At 35.3% G+C, this 18,514-nt stretch overlaps 1 protein-coding gene and 1 pseudogene across 2 annotated transcripts; one reads left to right on the forward strand and one right to left on the reverse strand.

Annotated features, from left to right (window-relative positions):
- LOC143551238 (U1 small nuclear ribonucleoprotein 70 kDa-like) lies at nt 1-3,894 on the forward strand (annotated as a pseudogene). Its single transcript, XR_013138466.1, has 9 exons — nt 1-117; nt 780-893; nt 1,001-1,080; nt 1,376-1,451; nt 1,546-1,610; nt 1,702-1,764; nt 2,958-3,202; nt 3,284-3,349; nt 3,450-3,894. The product of XR_013138466.1 is annotated as a U1 small nuclear ribonucleoprotein 70 kDa-like (transcript).
- An 11,498-nt stretch (nt 3,895-15,392) lies between these two features.
- On the reverse strand, nt 15,393-17,586 carry LOC143551228 (protein AE7-like 1). Its single transcript, XM_077041699.1, has 5 exons — nt 17,363-17,586; nt 17,173-17,268; nt 15,960-16,059; nt 15,805-15,850; nt 15,393-15,724 (listed from the first exon to the last, which is right to left on the reverse strand). Exons 1-5 carry the CDS (start codon nt 17,494-17,496, stop codon nt 15,624-15,626), a joined length of 477 nt encoding a protein of 158 aa, XP_076897814.1. The 5' UTR covers nt 17,497-17,586; the 3' UTR covers nt 15,393-15,623.
- Between the last annotated feature and the right edge of the window lie 928 nt (nt 17,587-18,514).

Here is an 18,514-nt window from a genome sequence, read left to right on the forward strand (position 1 = left end):
GATCGGATATTGGAAACCATGGGGGATTACAATGATGCGTTCATGCGCGGCAACACCACCTCTGTTCAGGCTCGTACAAAGCAACAGAATCGCACCAATCTTATGCAAATGAAGCTCGTATTAATCGTTGCTATGCTAAATAATTGCTAATTTGGATTCTGTTTTACTTGATATTCGTTTTTAGCCCTAGGTTTAATTAGCTTCTTCTTTCACGCCATAGGTTTTTGTTTAATGCGATTGCCGGTTTCGGTTAATGGATAACCGATCCGTTATGACGGTTTCAGTTCGGTTTTGAAGGTTGTAGTGAGTCTAAAAGTTTGGTACCAAATATGAAAAAAACTGACATGACATAATTTAACAATATATATATAATTCATAATATTAATACCAAATATTTAATAAAACGACATTATAAAATCCAGCAATGGAATTCAAGTAATTTGATAACCAAACGTTGAACAAAAAACATCAAAACTGTATAATCCGACAGTATGCTTGGTGGAAGTTAATCCCAAACATATTGTTGGTTAAATAAATGGGTCGGTTCGATAATGGCGGGCTTGGAATTATCTTTAACCAAAAGGTCAAAAACCGACCTGCATATGGTGGTTTTCGAAATTTCATTAAACCGACCCACCACAGATTATGTTGGTTATGGTTCGGTTAACAGTTATGGCGGTTAAGTTGTTCATCCCTAGTTGATTGAATGAGTTTTAGGATTTATGCCTAATCTAATTCTGTGAATATTTGAATCTGATTTCTAATACTTGACATTGCAGATTGGACAGAGTCATCCAACAGGGTAACTAATAATCTGTTAAAGCTTTTCGAACCACGACTTCCTCTGGAGTATAAGCCACCGCCTGAGAAGAGAAAGTGTCCACCTTACACAGGTATTTCATATATGTTATATAATTGATATAATTCTACTTGTTTCGTACAACAGTTATTTATTTTAGTTTGGAAGATCTGAGTGTCTTTGTTCTATTTCATTTGAAAGGTATGGCACAGTTTGTAAGCAGCTTTGCTGAGCCTAATGATCCTGAATATGCACCACCGGTTGTAAAGGGCGAAACTCCTGTAAGATTTTTCATTGAGCGAACTTTATATTTGCTTTATCATCACATATTGTTATTTTGATTGATATACTTTGTTGTGAATGAACCAAAAGCCATATATTTTATGTTTTAGATCACAGTGTGTGTAGAAAAAAAAGCCTGTCTTTGCAAACCTTTTAGTAAGCTGCAACTTTTTTTAACGAACGTCAATCATTTTATGTTTAGAGGAGTATTTTCAACAAGTATGAATATTATCCATAAAGGTAACCATGTATTTACAGTTTTATTTTTTTTTGGTTGAATCCTGTCATGAGCAGGGCCAAAAGAAGGCTAGGATTCACCAGATACGGCTTGAAGAAGGTGCAAAAAAGGCTGCTGAAGGACTTGTAAAATGTAAGAAGTCATTTTTCTTTTTCTTTTGGTTCGTTAGATTCTAGAAGGTGTTGATGACTTAAATGTACTGACTTTTGTATGTTTATTTGTGCAGATGACCCGAACAGTGACCCAAATATATCTGGAGATCCTTACAAGACATTGTTTGTAGCTAGACTTGTGAGTGTTCTGGTCTATGGCATATATGACTTTAGACTTGCCTGTTTTCATCTGACTGATTTAGTTAACTTGATGTTCCTTTTACTTGCAGAACTATGAGACAACCGAGAGCAGAATAAAAAGGGAGTTTGAGGCATATGGCTCCGTCAAACAGGTAGGTTTCGTAGAGTACCCTGAAAAGGGGCTCAAGGAGGTTATACCCTTCTGTTCGGTAAGAGGTTTGGTTTTGTTGTGTGTGGACAACATCTTTTTATTGTTGTCTGCAAAAAAACCTTCCAGAAATGAAATTTTTAAACTTTCTGAAAAGTCCCTAATTTAAAAGATTTCTGATGACCGATGAACGATTTTAAACCATTGAATTGAAAAACATTGATTGTTCATTGGAAAATTTAATGTGATTACATAAAGTTCAATTTCAGCATTTATAACCAAACAACAATATTAATTGTAATTTTGTTCTGCTAACTGTGCCACCTCATGATTTCTGGTAAACTTGGAGTATTTGTAAGTGTGACTATCTATTGTCAATGTTATTACACTTGAATTGTTGGTACAATTTTGTGAATCATGATGCTAGTATAACATCAACTTAATGGTGTGGCAAGTTTGGGAAACTTATATGCCGTTCTTAGCTCTGGGAACCGGATAGTATGTGTCGGAGATTCAGTGAAATCGATAATTGTTCCCCAGGTATTATTGCCTACCCACACTACCCACCCTGTTGGTTTAAACTTCCTTTTTTTTCTCTCATTAATCACAATTTCAAGAATCTGGGATTTGGGTGTTCTGAATTCTAGACGAGTAAGTCTTAAGGTAATAAAAGGTACTTTATGTTCTTCAGTTTGTATCGTATTCTACTTGAGCAGATGAATGTTGCATTTATGCTTTATGGCTATAAATTTCTGCAACAAACGGGGACTGTCAACTTTTTGGTAAAATATATAGTGAGTGTATCTCTTCTCTTCTCTTCTTTTTTAAGTTCAGTATTTGCATCTTTTATAAAAAAAGCGCTTCAGAAGTTGAGAAGATTTAATGGTATTTTATATTAGCATAATTCATAGTTATATTTGTAAAGATATATAAAGAGTCGCTGGTAAGGGGAGGGTAAATTTGTCAAAGGTTATATAATTGAGCGACTATATCAGGTGATGGTGATGATGCATCTTGCTTGGGAAACCTGTTTTAATGAAAGGTGAGCATGGCTATCGAGGCTTGTGCCTGTTTTCCGTGCATTAGGATTTCTTTAATTGCTAATCCTTTTGATGAAACTAAAGTTGAGCTAATACTAAGTTAAAAGATATTGGTATTTATACATTTGGATGTTTCTCGAATGTGTAAGAGTTTCAGGTCCGAATGATTGCTGATAAAGATATCAACAAACCAAGAGGATATGCTTTCATAGAGTACATGCATACACGTGACATGAAAGCTGCATATAAACAAGCAGATGGAAGGAAGGTTGATAACCGAAGGGTGCTTGTGGATGTGGAATGTAGTAGAACCGTTCCTAATTGGCGACCCCGTAGACTTGGCGGCGGACTTGGTACATCCAGGGTCATTGGTGAGGAAGTTAACCAGAGACACTCCGGGAGGTAAATCATCTCATTTTATAAACAAATCAAACACACTGGTACTAAATTATTTTTCTAATGTTATTATCTTATGATGTTCAGAGAACAACAGCAATCAAGCGGTGCGACTCGATCTGTAGAACCAAGAGCACACGAAGAGCGAGACAGGTGACAGTCCGTTAAAATTATTTAACCTTATAACTTTATAGACTATAATTATAGTGGTTTTAACTTTTATCATTATTTGTTGGTTCTTGGTGTGTATCAGGGAGAGAGAGAAGTCTTGTGAGCAGTCTCATGATAGATAGAGAGATCGGGAACATCGGGAAGATAGACAACACAGGGATCGTGATCGTGACCGAAAATCTGACCGGGACCGAGACCGAGACCGTAGCGGCCGTGACCGTGACCGCTATCATGAGAAGGATCGGGAAGATGATGTTGAAAATGTGGAGTGTGACCGGGGGCAGTCACGTGATAAAGACTATGAATATGGCCGGGTTGATAGACAGAAGAGCTATGACCAACCCGAACATGGGAGTAATAAGCGGGTTGATTCGGAACGGGATGTTGGAGGTTATGATTATTATGATCGAGAACGATATGATCATCAAGATCGTGATCATGATCGTTATGATCAGATGGATGAAGAGAATTATGAAGCAGACTATAGGCGATTGGACAGGTCGCTTTCGCGTGAGTATGCATATTGAAGCGGTTCACATTATAACATGCTCGTGTCCGTGTTCTTTTGTTCGCCTTTCTGTGTTGGTTTTAGTATTGATCCCATGTTCTCAGGACTTTTGTTTTTTAATTGGGTGGGTTGTTTTTAGTGTTACAAGTTAAGATAATTTTAAGTTGTAATATGACTTGATTGACGTTTCATAGAGATTGCTTGCAACTGGTTTATGTTCTCATCAACTATAACGAGACAAAGTTCACGTATGGATCTAAAAATACATATAGAAGCAATGTGTGCTAGCAAGTTGAATATAATCTCGATTCATTCAAGGTCAACTACCGATAAAACTTATAAAAAATATTATTAAATATTAATTGTTGAAATTGCCAAGAAAATCTGAGAAAATTTGGTTTGGTTGGGCCATTCTTAAGATGCATTGTCTCTAAACCACAACTTATTACATTGTGTATGTTAGTTTCACAACTTATTACATTGTGTATGTTAGTTTGTCAATGATCTAACTTCTTAAAATACATCTCATTGAACATGAGGTATTGATAGGGTTTGATTTATGTGAAGATTGGATAATAGGGATAAGATGGAAGAACGGTTATATTATTGAAAACGTAAATAAAGATTACAAGATATTCCCGGGCCTAGCCCTCTCTCACCGCATATACGGGAGCCATGACAATGCCATCTTAAACCTAAAACATACTCTTCTCTCCCTATTGACTATTGATACCTATTTATAGAAATACAATTACACTTAACCCCCTCCAAAAATAGACAAATGACAATTAGGACTAAAACTAGAATATGATTCCTATCATTACTCCCCCCTTCAAAACAGTCTTGTCCTCAAGACTGGAATCGGCTAACTAATTTCAAATCCAATATGGAGATCTTCTTGGTTGCGTCTTCAGGTGGTTGACCCTGCCCATGCACTATCCACAAATGATATGAACCAACAACACCCGCAGCAACCTGACTTGCAGTCTTGCACCAACCATGAAACAGTTTTCATAACAAATCTGATTTAAGGTTTGTATACGGATTAGGTGGTCTAGGATCCTCATCCAAAACAAACAGCTTCAAAGCAAAAGCAGGAGGTCGGGTATAGTCGAGCCAACCAAAGTCCCAACCCGGTTTCCACTCAAAGGTTGAATGTATGTCAGATCTGGGTAGATTACCCACGCCAAACGAATTGGCTTCAGAATGGGTGATTATTGCCTCCAACTGAACGAGTAGAGATGGAGAATTAGGAATAGAGCCCGAGAAACGATCCACCACATAGCCAATTTCCAGATCTAGAGACGGATCTGGTAGTGTAATATATTTTGAATCAGACCTGGATGTTAATGTCGAGACTTCATGTTCCGATTTAGCTGAATCCAAAATCGATGGTGTAGGAGTAATAGATTTTGAATCAGGTCCAGAGAAAACCTCGCTGGAAAATCCAGATCCCGACGAACTATCGACGTTCTGTTTTTCTCTCTCATCAGATCTGGACACGAGTGCCTCCAATTGAGCTATTACAGATAGGGGTGTTAATCGGGTCAACCCGATTGGGTTTCAGGTTAATCGGGTCGGGTTATTCAGGTTTTCCTTAAAAAATATCTAACCCGTAACCCGACCCTATTAAGGTTCGGGTTAGTTGGGTTCGGGTTATTCGGGTTTCGGGTTTGTTGGGTCGGGTTAGTTGTGTTAATCGGGTTAACCATGTTACTTTATAATTTTAAGTTGTTTTATGTGTTTGTAACTTGTAGGTTGTAAAATTTCTCATTCCACTTAATTTTCAATTTCTTTTATAAGTAATTATCTTATATTTTCACATATAAACATGTAAACGAACCGAACGAACATAAACAAAGGCATGCCCGTATTCTCTTATTTAACTTTTAACGAACATGAACACTTAATCGAACAAATATTTGTGTTCATGGTCGTTCATTTGAAATCTAAACGAAGAATTCACGAACATAAATGAACATAATTAAACAACGATAAACGAACATGAAGAAACATATATGTACATACCTTAACGAACACAAACATACATTAGCAAACATAAATGAACGCATTTAAATAAACACAAACAAACAAATATAAAACATATTAGGGTGATATATTTACTAAATACAAATAATATTTAATAATTTTCTACTAATATGTAAACGAACGTAAACAAACTTAAATGAACGATCATAAACATATATTTACAAACATAGATGAACGAGTGAAATATGTGTTCATGTTCGTTCGTTTATTTAAATGAAAACAACATAAATGAACTTTCCACCGAATGGTTCATGAACACAATATTATTGCCTTTATAGTGCTTATTTAACCTTTTAATCATTGTATTTAAAGTTAAGTATCACCACTAATCGGGTTATTAGGGTTAACCCGAAACCCGACTTTTTCACAAAAATGAACACGAAACCCGACCCTATTAACAATTCGGGTTATTCGGGTTGACCCGAATAACCCGATTAATACTTTTTGACCCGATTTAACCCGACCCGAATTTGCTTATTCGGGTTCGGGTCGGGTCGGGTTAATCGGGTTCGGGTATTTTGGACACCCCTAATTACAGATGGAAGACCACCAGAAAAATCCCCCTCAGAGTCTGATTTGAGGCCAGAATCCGTGCCGGAAACAGAGTTGGAATGAGAATAGGGAAATAACTCATCGAAATTGCCTCCCGAACCAGGTGTGGCGCCGGATGAATATTCCAGATCGGAGATCCCGGAGCTAAACGAACCATCGAGCTTTTCATGTGATTTCATCCAGGCTAAAACAACTTGACGAAATACAACAGATTCCGTGCGTTCTGCATTCAACACAGTAAGAGACGCCTTAATCTATGTAATATCAGAATGTAATTGTTGAAGCTGTTGTTCATGAGCATCCAATCGAAAATTTTGAGCTAGGGTTTCAATGATTGAAACAGAAGAAAACGGCAGGTCAATGGCAGGTCGGACCAATGATAGGGTTTGATATATGTGAAGATTGGATAATAGGGATAAGATGGAAGAACATTTATATTATTGAAAACGTAAATAAAGATTACAAGATATTCCCGGGCCTAGCCCTCTCTCACCGCATACACGGGAGCCATGGCAATGCCATCTTAAACCTAAAACATACTCTCCTCTCCCTATTAGCTATTGATACCTATTTATAGAAATACAATTACACTTAACCCCCTCCCAAAATAGAAAAATGACAATTAGGACTAAAACTAGAATATGATTCATATCAGGTATGAATCAAATCAATTTCATGTAATGTGCAACGATTATGTTTGCCCGTTGAGGGTCAAGGTGATTAAACAAATATTGTTCATAAATCAACCTAGTTTAAGCATTGACTTGTGTTATACTTATCATTGTTTGAATCATCTAAGCAAAAGGAATGGATCCAGTGGCTGAGCAGTCATATACACCTATCCCGCATCACATCACGCCAGACATTTGGGCAGTGTCACTTGTTATTGACTACGGACTATTTAAATTTTAAACCAATTAAGTTGTTGACGAATTTAAACATGGGAAAATTACAATAACATCCATTTTGAACCTCGCAATTTAATGTGAACGGAATTTGAAAATACCCCAGAATGACCACCAGTAAACAAGCAGTCCTCACAATCTTGAACAATAAACAACCAGCCTTCACCATCAACAAAACATAGCGTCGTCCCCGCCATCTAGAAAAATAAACCAGCGGTCCTCACAATCTTGAAAACTAAACAGGTGTCCTCACAATTTCGTATTAACCCGTCGAAGCTCACTATTTCTTCATCTTCTTCACAAACTCTTGGAAAAAAATGAGGTGTCCTACCGGAAAATCGTGCTTAGCCATATGAAGCCTCCAGGGGTCTAAGAATGATTAAATATGAGAATTTGTTTTTAACAAGGTGAAGATGAGTAGTGGAATATAATTAATTGTTGGTGTTTTCGGTTCTTTCAAGTTTCAAGGTTCGCCGGAAATTGTTAGAATTAGCATGATTCGCCTCTACTCGTGGTGGCCGGAGTATATAGCCGCCATCACCCCATACCATTGGAGCAGAATATTAACTGCAAACATTCTAACATAATAAACGCATAACTTATTCAAGATAGTTTCACTAACAAGTTTTATTAGATGAACATATTATCAATAGCAAAATGAAATTCAACCTATCACAATAAATGATTCAACCTATACATAACAATAGTTTCACCATCCTTGAACCGGCCATCGACTGTTGGGATCCGGCCGCCAAGACGAAGTCCGAACACTCGTCTTCTCAGCCCGTGTTTCGGACGAATCACTGCCACCTTTCTTCAAGGAAAATATTTTATTAACAAACCTTAAAACTCCATTCTTGCTCCTACGACCATGGTTGTTGGTAGATGCAACGTCATCAGCCATGCGCATTGAATCAGACAGCTTCTCGTAGGCAGTGAATCTAGCAGAGACAGAAGAACCTATTTCCGACACCAAACGTGAGTTGCCGGATCTAGAGAACTTGTTCTGGTCGAATGAGAACGACCTCTTTCCATCAAACTTGTTCATCATATTATTCATTTGCTAATTATTATTATTATGGTGAGTAGGTCAATGGGAATAAATAGCCGATGTTTATTTGTTACGTATGTTTATAGTATGTGTATGTCTACCAAACTTATGTATTTTATTTCGCATATGGTCACGAATGATTTGTACTTTATAATAAAATATTTACTATTTTAAACAAAATGACAACTTAAGCTTCTTTGTCTAACTCTTGATAGATTCCTTTCACAGTTGACTTTTTAACTCGTGCAATTTGACTAGCTGGCAACACGTATGAGAGAGACGTGACTTGTTTTAATAAGTTTTTCATATAAATACGATACCTCGATTTATATGTGATTATTATCTTACAAACGCAACTTAACCGATTATTTACGTATGTTTGGATAATAAGTCATTGTTATTTGTAAAGTATATTATTTTTTTAACAAGTATTCTGGATTATGTGTATGTTTTATAGTTACTTTCTTTTAAAATAAAATACGGATGATTAAGTCATACAAGTAGTCAAATACATGTATTAAATAGAGAACTACGAGGATGGTATATGTGCTTATTAATATATTGCTTTGAACATGATATACAAAACAATTGTTTAATCACCTTTTTTACCCTCTATTACTTTTATTATTCTTCCATTCATTAAGTGTTTATGACTTTTGTTGTGGCTCTTTACATAATATTTGGTATTATATTAAACACGTTTGTATAAATATGCTTGGCATATCAAATTCGTAAAAGGTGTCATCATCTGAGTATATCTTGACGACTTGACTAATTTAAATATATCTTTGATATATCAAATTCGTGAAATCTGTCCCATGGAGTATATCAAACTCTTTGATATATCATTGAAACAATCTCCAAACTCATTGTTTTTGCGTACCTACCACCATGTTAACATAGCTAAACTCATAATAACGATGATAACTAATAAATGATACGGTCATTTATCTTAAGGATTCTGGATTAATATAATTGTCATTCATGTTTACCATTTCAATGTCATGCGATTCACAAGAAGAAGTAATTTCTTCTAAAAGTGAATCCAACTGTTCAACTCTAAACTTTTGCTAATGTCATTTGGATGATTTCACCATCAAATTTGAATCCAAGAGATCTTGATCCTTTCTACAAAGAGCCGGTGACAAAATATGCGTAACCCCTAAAATATACAACATCAAGTGTAAGAAACACACAAATCAAATGACTTGGAATATATTTAAACAAATGAAGGCAAACCAAGCAAAAACACAAGTGTTTTCTGGATAAGAACTACGTGTATCTCAAAAATATAAAAAGGGAGATGGGACTTGGATATAACTATGGAGATAAAAGAGATATAATCTAGGCAGGACAGGTTACAAATGAACGATGACAAACTCGATGAATCAACATTCCCTCAAGGCGGCTCAACCTATATAAATCCTTACAATAATTAACCAAAGCAAAGGAGTAGCGAAAGAGTGTCAGTCACTCAGGCACGCAACAACGGTTGAAGTGCACACGACGACAAATTTTGATGATTTAGAGTCCGTTATAGTAAAATCAGAGGTAACCATAATACTTAGTTTGAAACTCGTTACTCGTTATGATTTATTAGGTAGAGAGAATCATTAGTTGAGTTTTAGAAGCAAGGAGATTATTAGGCTATGTGTAGTGGAAGGGGTTACAAAATGGGGCGATTTGCGCCATGTGGCCCATTCAGCAAATGTTATGTTTTTGTTTTTAGGGGTGTAATGGTGTTGTATAGGTTTAAGTTCAAGAAAGAAATCAAATTATTGCAAGAAATGAGAAAAATGAATATGAGCCACTAGTTTTATTTTAGGTTTTAAATATTTAAAAATAAATAAAAAAGATGTAAATGCAACAATAAATGCACTCTCTCTCTCCAATTAATACAACTAATATAACCATAATAAATATCTCTAATTAATATATCTAACTAATTTAACTATAATAATTAAAAAGATAAAAACACTATTTTAGTTTTATTTTTTATTTACACATTCTTCATTTTATTCAACATAAATACAATTTATTCATATAATACTATTTCTTTATATTAAAAAAATAATTTCCACAAAATATATTAGCATATATCAACGTATTTAAGTTCAATAAATATACAACCTACACAAAGTTATATAACCTACACTTGTTTTGAGCAATAAAAACGTAAAACATACAAAAAACATATAACTTACATATGTAATTCGACATCAATAATTATATAAACTACACAAAGATACACATACCCTACACATGCGTAGGTCATATGTTTTTCGTATGTAAGCTATATGTTTTCTTATTCTTAGAACAAGTGTAGGTTATATGTTTTATGTAGGTTGTATATTTTTTATTGACATTTAATGCATCAATGTGTAAGATAGTTTTTTGTATTATTCATCACAATGTAACTACGTGTTAATGGATACTGATATGTTGAGTTTGAAGAAATTGGTTTTGAAAAGAAGTTAATGTATGAATAAATTGTATTTGTGTAAGATAAAATTTTCGTGTGTAAGTTATATGTTTTTTGTGTGTAGGTTATATGTTTTCGTGTGCGTGTATTTTATTGATGATGAATTTTGTGTGTAGGTTAAATGTTTTTCGTGTGTAGGTTATATGATGTCTTATTCTTAGAACAAGTGTAAATTATATGTTATTGTGTAGGTTGTATATTTTTTGTTGATATCTAATGCAAACACATGTAAAATTGTTTTTTGGTATTATTCATCATAATGTATGTATGTGTTGATGGGTATTAATATATTGAGTTGGAAGAAATTAGTTTTGGATATAAAAAAGTTTTAATGTGTGAATAAATTATACTTGTGTAGGATAAAAATTCAAGAAACAAAAAGTAAGTTATAAAAATAAATGAGTTCTTAATATTTTTAATTATAATAATTTAATTAATTATATTAATTAAATAAATAAGTATTATGGTTTATTAGTTATATTAATTGAAGAAAGAGAATAATTAATAGTTTCTTAATTTAGCTTTAAGCATTTAAAACTTAAAACAAAACTAGTGGTCCATATTCATTTCTTACATTTTTTGCAATAATATCATTTCTCTCTTGAACCATCCCCTATATATATATATATACCTCTCACAAACACAATATAATAATAATAACAAAACAACAAGCCGGCGAAAAATACCCCCACCCCTCCTATCGCCACGCAATTCGACCCGGGGGGGGGGGTGTTCTCGCCCAATTTCACCGTTTGTCGCCCAGATTCGCCGCCCACTATGGGTGGGCTTATAGCCTGATCTTTTATATAAAGTAAGAAGGATAACTTTTTGGATAACAAGTAAGAAGGATGATTTTTGGATAAATTTAATCTAGTATAACTTGTTTGTAACGTGGAGACAGCTTATGAATGTATTTCTATAATTAATTACTCTGATGAGATTTCAAAAAGAAAGAATTAACTTACAATGCATCAATGAAAAATAATTGAAATTGTTGAATGTAGTCTTTTTGTCATCGGCGTAAGTTGGACGAAGAATAAGCAAAGTCAAAAGATCAAGGATGTTTCCAGTGTAGAGTAGCAGCCCACGTGCTGTTAGTAGTTCCAACTTTCTTTTTTTCTTTTATGTTTTGTTTATTGGTCCTCTCTCTGTATTGCTAGTTACACATTTTCAATCAAATTATTGTGTTCAACGAATTACTACATATTGAGTTTTGCAACTAATTGCATTTATAGAGTTTACGTGTCACACAAATTGTTTTACTCATGTATCATCTTAGTCAACAAAAACAAGGTGACAAGGATTTTATTTGCTATGTTATAGTTAATGATGAATATTAATTAAGTGTTAAAAGGAGATATGCAAGTTTCAACACCAGTTATTGTAAAAAAGAAATCATGAGATGTGCTATAAATACTTGGATTAATATTTTATAATGAGCGTGTCTGAAGAGGTAGGTCCCCGCAAAGCCCAGTTGGACCCGCACGACACACCTTGAAGAGGTACGCCTGCGCAAAGATCAGCTGGTTCCGCAGGACCCACCATACTCAGAGATGAAGACCTTACACGCAGTAAGCCAGCTGTTCCCGCAGGAAAGCCTCCCTTGGTACAGTACCCTACTTGTTCCCGCAGCTGTGGGTACAAGCCAAGAAGGAAGGCTACCCGCACTAACAGTAAGGCTACACGCGTAAGGCACTAACTCATACTTCAGCAATGTCACCTGAGGAAAGAATGAGCAAGGCGGGAATATTCCCGCCCAAAAGAGCCAGTCCGTACGCTTCTGGAAGATCTTTGTACTATACCTGCCAAGGTATGGACAAAATAGACAAGATCTGACCAAAGCAGCCCATAAACCAATCACAGGGTGACAGCTCACCGACAATAGTACGAGGAGGAGCACGCTCCAGTACAAAATGTCACTATCAGCCGCTGCCTACCCACCAACTCCCATCGTGGCACGTACGTAGCCCGTAGTTGGTGGAAAAGGAATATTATATACAGCTGACCGTACCTGCTTGGAAATCTACCTTCGGCTATAAATACTCCAACACCTTGGAACGGTAGGATTATCTTATCTTCTCCCTAGCTATTTCTCTCAATATACACTTATATTCAGAGCAATCTAGTCTGATTCTCACGCCGGAGGGTGGTCACAAGGAGGAACCCCCCCTTCTCAGTGACGAGCTCACGGTGTCTGTTTTGCAGGTCGAGAAGAATAACCATCTTTACCGGACCTAACCCTCGTAGGAAGCATCTACTTAACCCTAAGATTATCCGTAATCTGCCGGGGTCACTTAGTATTTCTTCAGTGTCTTAAGCTATGGGGTATATTTAAATGGTGAGAGAGAATGGTTGGCATGTGAATGATTGGAATAGAATAATGCGCTCTTCCATTCCGTTCCACGCATAGCATGGTGAGAATGGCCCCAACTATTTTCACCATTTCCTTCCATTGGCTAGGTGGCATTTTGTTAGTTAAGCTTTTTTTAATTTTTAGTATTAAAAATATATTTAAAAATGTGAATGGAGAATGATAGGGTATGTTTAGTTTGAGTTGCGAGGATGAATCGTGAAGGAAATGGTGAGATGGTGAATGATGTAGATTGGAGAATGATGGGTATAACGCATAAACTTGTATTATTATGCGTTTAATGGTTAACACAATTTGTCATTTATGTGCCTTCTTTTCAGAAAATGTGAGCACTTGTAATTAACCTTATGTATTTACAATTTGAATGAATTTAATAATTTGATGTAAACAGTTTTAATTCACGTGCTATAAACTCTATCAACCGGCTATAACCCCCACGTAAATTGCTATAGCACTTGGTATAAAATTTGATTATGATTACTAAGACTATAAAAAGTTAGTTAGATTGAAGAGGCTGATAATTATCATGAAGAGAAAATCGTTGAGTCGATAATATACCATGAAGAGAAAAACGTTCGGTTGATCAATCGAACGTGTCACTCTTTATTATGTTTGGGTTGAAAAACATGCTAGAAACGTTTTTAAAATACATACTTACTATATTGTGCCAGAGAACGCGTCAAGGGGTTCCAAGGATAATACATGACACGATAAACTAACTTGGTAAAATCAGTTTATAGAAAAAACCACAGCTGAACCCTAAAACACCATTCATAGATAAACTCTAATCAAACCAAAAACTGGCCACAAAAAAAACCATAACCAAACACTTTAATAACATGTTTGATTGTTTTGGTTCAATTATTCGATATGACTCTAGGCAGAGGCTTACAAATGTAAGTTTTCCAAAGCTAAAATATAAGAACATCAATCTATCCATTTTGGATATAAACAAAGTAGTTCAAATAGCATAAGTACTGGTATAAACTCTGAGAATTATAAATATGGCCGGCTTGAGGGGTGTGCGAGCCGCACCTTCGGCCGATGCACATAATTTTCGGGGCCAAAACGTTTTTATGTATATATATATTTATGTGTGTATATATATATATCGGTAAAAAATCCCGAGTCAAACAACACCGTTAATTGATAGATTTGGTCTTTAATTTCGGTGTTTAACACTCGCTGGAAAAATAAGTTCATCGGCCGGTATATTAGAGTTAGATACGGAAGGAGACGCGTGTGTAGAATGTACTTCAAATCAAGTTTTGACATATGTCAAGGATGGTCTCTGACTTATTTCAATATCAATTTAAACAAAAACATTTTTAACCTTTAAGTTTTACAATTAATATAACTAACGCTTATACTTGATTTATAAGGAAATAATTACATAGATTTATTATCTGTATGTCTGTATATACATATATATCCACGCTAAAATGGATGGCATTTGAAACGGGTTGACACGTAATTAGTTGTTATGTTTTTATAAATTAAGAGATGATGTTGATTCACATATAGTTTTTTTACTAACTTAACTAGTTTGAAAACATTAAAACGTGATTAATTGTCATATTTTGTCACCTGAGATGACGGAAAACCTAGTTTCCATCACTAACACATTCGTACACCTACTAATTCATATGTTTATTGTTATAGCATTAATCGTTCTTTATAAAAATTAGCTTATGTTTTACTGTTATAACATTAATCGTTGTTTATAAAAATTAGCTTATGTATTTTGTTATTCGTTAAGGCCTATAAGCCTTTTTTATTGTTCGGCTGAGGTATTTTAAGATTTCGGTGACGCCCCTTATTATAATCAAAGTGAATGTTAATGACTAATCTTGTACAAACCTACATTATATTTGAAATTATAGCTTTCTTCAACCAAATGTTTCAAACTAAAATTTCCATGATTATCATCACAAACAATATCATTAAATTAAATAACCAAGTATAAGAATCAAACACAAAAGATGACCCAAAAGAAGAGGTTAATGAACGGAAATTGACACATAGATCTATCGTCAACCATTTGTCAAGCATACATATATGCTAATTTTCGAGTCCTTATAGAATTAAACCGCTACTGCATATTTCGAGTCCTTAAAGAATTAAACCGCTACTGCATTACATGACAGACTAGTTAATTGTCACCTACTGCCTCAAAGTCACAAAAAGACTATTTTGTTTCATAACCGATAGAACATTACAAGACTTTGGACGATCACAAATAGAGAAATATTGCGCTGATTTTTCAAAATCATACATTTCGCTACCCAAAAAGCACACGGAGCTTTACTGTACAACAAAGTCGGCAATGATTAGAGATTTAGAGCTCACTTGAGTTAAGGCACTCATCAACAAGTTGCCTAAGGCTAGGATTCTCCATTGCAGCCACAATTCTTTCCTTGTCATTCAACAGCTTGTTAACTGCAAACATTACATAAATAAACAAACAGTGTCAAATAAGATTGTATAAAATGCATTACAATTTATAACTATGTTTTTACCTGCTTCTTCATCTGCATGAGATCCAGGAGTTACTTTGATGTCTACCTGTGATATTCAGCATCAAGTGATATAAGACTAACATCTAAAACCACCCCCAGAAAATGCCACGTTTGATTTGCATTGTCAAAAGACTAAAATGCCCTTTTAAGCTGACCTTAAAATGTGAAGGGAAACAATCCTTGAGTTTGATTCTAAGACATAGACCAATGACTGTAGCCATACTGCAGTGCTGGATGGTTGGTGTGAAAGTTATTCTAGTATAGAACAAGTAAAGCATCAAAATTAATAATAAATTGTAAAATAATGCATTAATGTGTTACATAAACAAGGGTCACAAGAACAAAACAATTGACTAGTGCAAAACTTGCTGACTTAGGATAATACCAGGAAATGTTCTAAAATTCAAAAATATTGAGAAAAAACCTTTTTATGACCTGAACACAAGCTGTAGTTACGCCAATCGGGTAAAAATCATGACCCTTAACGAATCCAGGGCTGCTTAATGAGCAACCTGAGCCGAGCCAACTATAGCTCGGGCACGAAGTTACAAGAGCCGGATTGGCTCAGCTCGTTTATTCTTAACGAGCTGAAATTTGAGCTTGAGCCTGACAGTAAAAAGCTCTAGCCAACTCATGGCTCGTTGAGCGAGCTCCAGTAATTTTTTCATACTTAACTAAATAATACGAGTAATATTTTTTTATGTAGATGCAAAACTTCTAACCAGATTCAAACGAGCCAAATGAGCAAGGTTACTTTGGCTCGAGCTTGACTGGTTTATAAACCTAATCAGCTTTAGCTCGTTTACAACCTGAGTAAGCTCAGATCGGCCCGTTTACAACCCAAGACAGCTCCTTGGCTTATTTAAACCCAAGTCAGCTTGGCTTGGCTAATTCACAACCTGAGTAGGCTCGGCTCGTTTACAAACCGAGTCAACTCGGTTAGGCTAATTCAGAACCCGAAGAAGCTCGGCTTGACCCATTTACAAACCAGGTCAGCTCCGCTTGGGTCATTTAGAAGTTGGAACCTGAGTTAGCTCTACTCGGCTCATTACAAACGGAATAAGTAGCTCGGCTCAGCTCATTTACAAACCGATTCAGCTCACATCAACTCACTTATATAGTATCAAGTTTAAGTCATTGGTTGCGATTATTGAACATAAAAGCATACAAATAAGTTTAGTTTGTGACAAAAAGTAAAGCAATATTGAACAGACTCCAATAATGGAGTGTCCACTTTTAGTTCTAGATTATTTTAGTCACTATTAATTACTATATTAAATTCAATAAAATACCTATGGCACTGAAAAACATTAATGCAGCTAAAATATTAATAATAATAATTTGAAAGAAAGAAAGAAAGAAAGTTACAGTATCCGGGCAAGCTTGTCATCGACGGTGATCGAGTCCTCCGATAACACACTGAGCTGCTCCAAGGAATACGGATGCTCCGGATCCCTAATGTCCCTCACTATATGTATCCATCCATTTAAAGTCAAAGATCACAACACAACATATATATATATAATAAACATAAATAGAAGAAGCTAATAATTGTTATAAAAAAGAAAATTGGAAGGAAAGGATATCATATATATCGAGAGGATCAAGGGCGTCATGAGGATGATCTGGTCGACTGGTTCTCTCTTTCTTTTCACGTACCACTGGATTCGCGTTGATCAATCCCAGAGTCATTGTTTCTTGGTTGGTTGGCTGAATTGAATGATTAATTTAGAGTTGGTTTATGTATTGGTGTCTGAGAATGAGAAGACGACTGGTTTTAGGTTCCAGTTTTGGGCGTCTAGAAACTGGGTCCTGGTGCCCACAGATATAGATAGATAATAATAATAATAACTCCAATTGTATTGTAAAAGCGGGAATATTATTATTATTATTATTATTATTATTATTATTAGTATTAGTAGTAGTAGTAGACTAAATCAGATTTAGACACATGCCATCACTTCTACCTTTACAAGTGTTATCAACACATAAACTCATAAATAACAACGGTCAACAAATAGATAATTGTTCAGCTATTTCGTACAGGTGACTGAATTTCAAAAGGCTGACCTAATCTAGTCGTACGGAGCTCTTAAGCGTCTTCAAGTTATCTCTCGTTCTAGATAAACTCACATGCCTAAAGGCTCACTGGTGATAAAACCCGAACGTCTTTAGAATCGAACTTGAAATCTCAAAGTCTTTTATCCATGGAGCCACTCATGCCTCTTAAAGTATTACTTGTAGTGATTGAATTTGGGGAAAATTCCCAAAATAAACGTTTATGAAAACGTTTTTCAGGTTTTAGGTGCCATTTGCAAGAAATTCCTAAAACATGTATTATAATCTAGTCATGACGAGTAGTTTATGATTACACACGAGTAGTTTGTAGAACCAGTTAAAACTTGTCACGTGCCCTTAAACTAACCATAACAAGCAGGTTCACTAATCATTTGCTCGTCACGACTAAATAAGTTTCAAGCCTCGTAATCTACGCCCACGAGCAATTCATAAGTCATTTAGTCGCGACGACTAGTTTACCTGGTTTACATTCCCCATACGAGTAGTTTATTAGTAGTTAACTCGCCGCGACTGGTTTAACCTTACAATCTACTCGTCGCGATTAAAGAACTTATGAATTACTCGTGGGCATTGATTACGAGGCATAAAACTTATTTAGTCGTGATGAGTAAATGGTTAGTAAATCTGCTCG

Source organism: Bidens hawaiensis, unplaced genomic scaffold (assembly GCF_021521415.1).
Source record: "Bidens hawaiensis isolate Kalapana, Puna unplaced genomic scaffold, B.hawaiensis_p1.1 tig00016275_1, whole genome shotgun sequence".
NCBI classification, from domain to species: Eukaryota; Viridiplantae; Streptophyta; class Magnoliopsida; order Asterales; family Asteraceae; genus Bidens; species Bidens hawaiensis.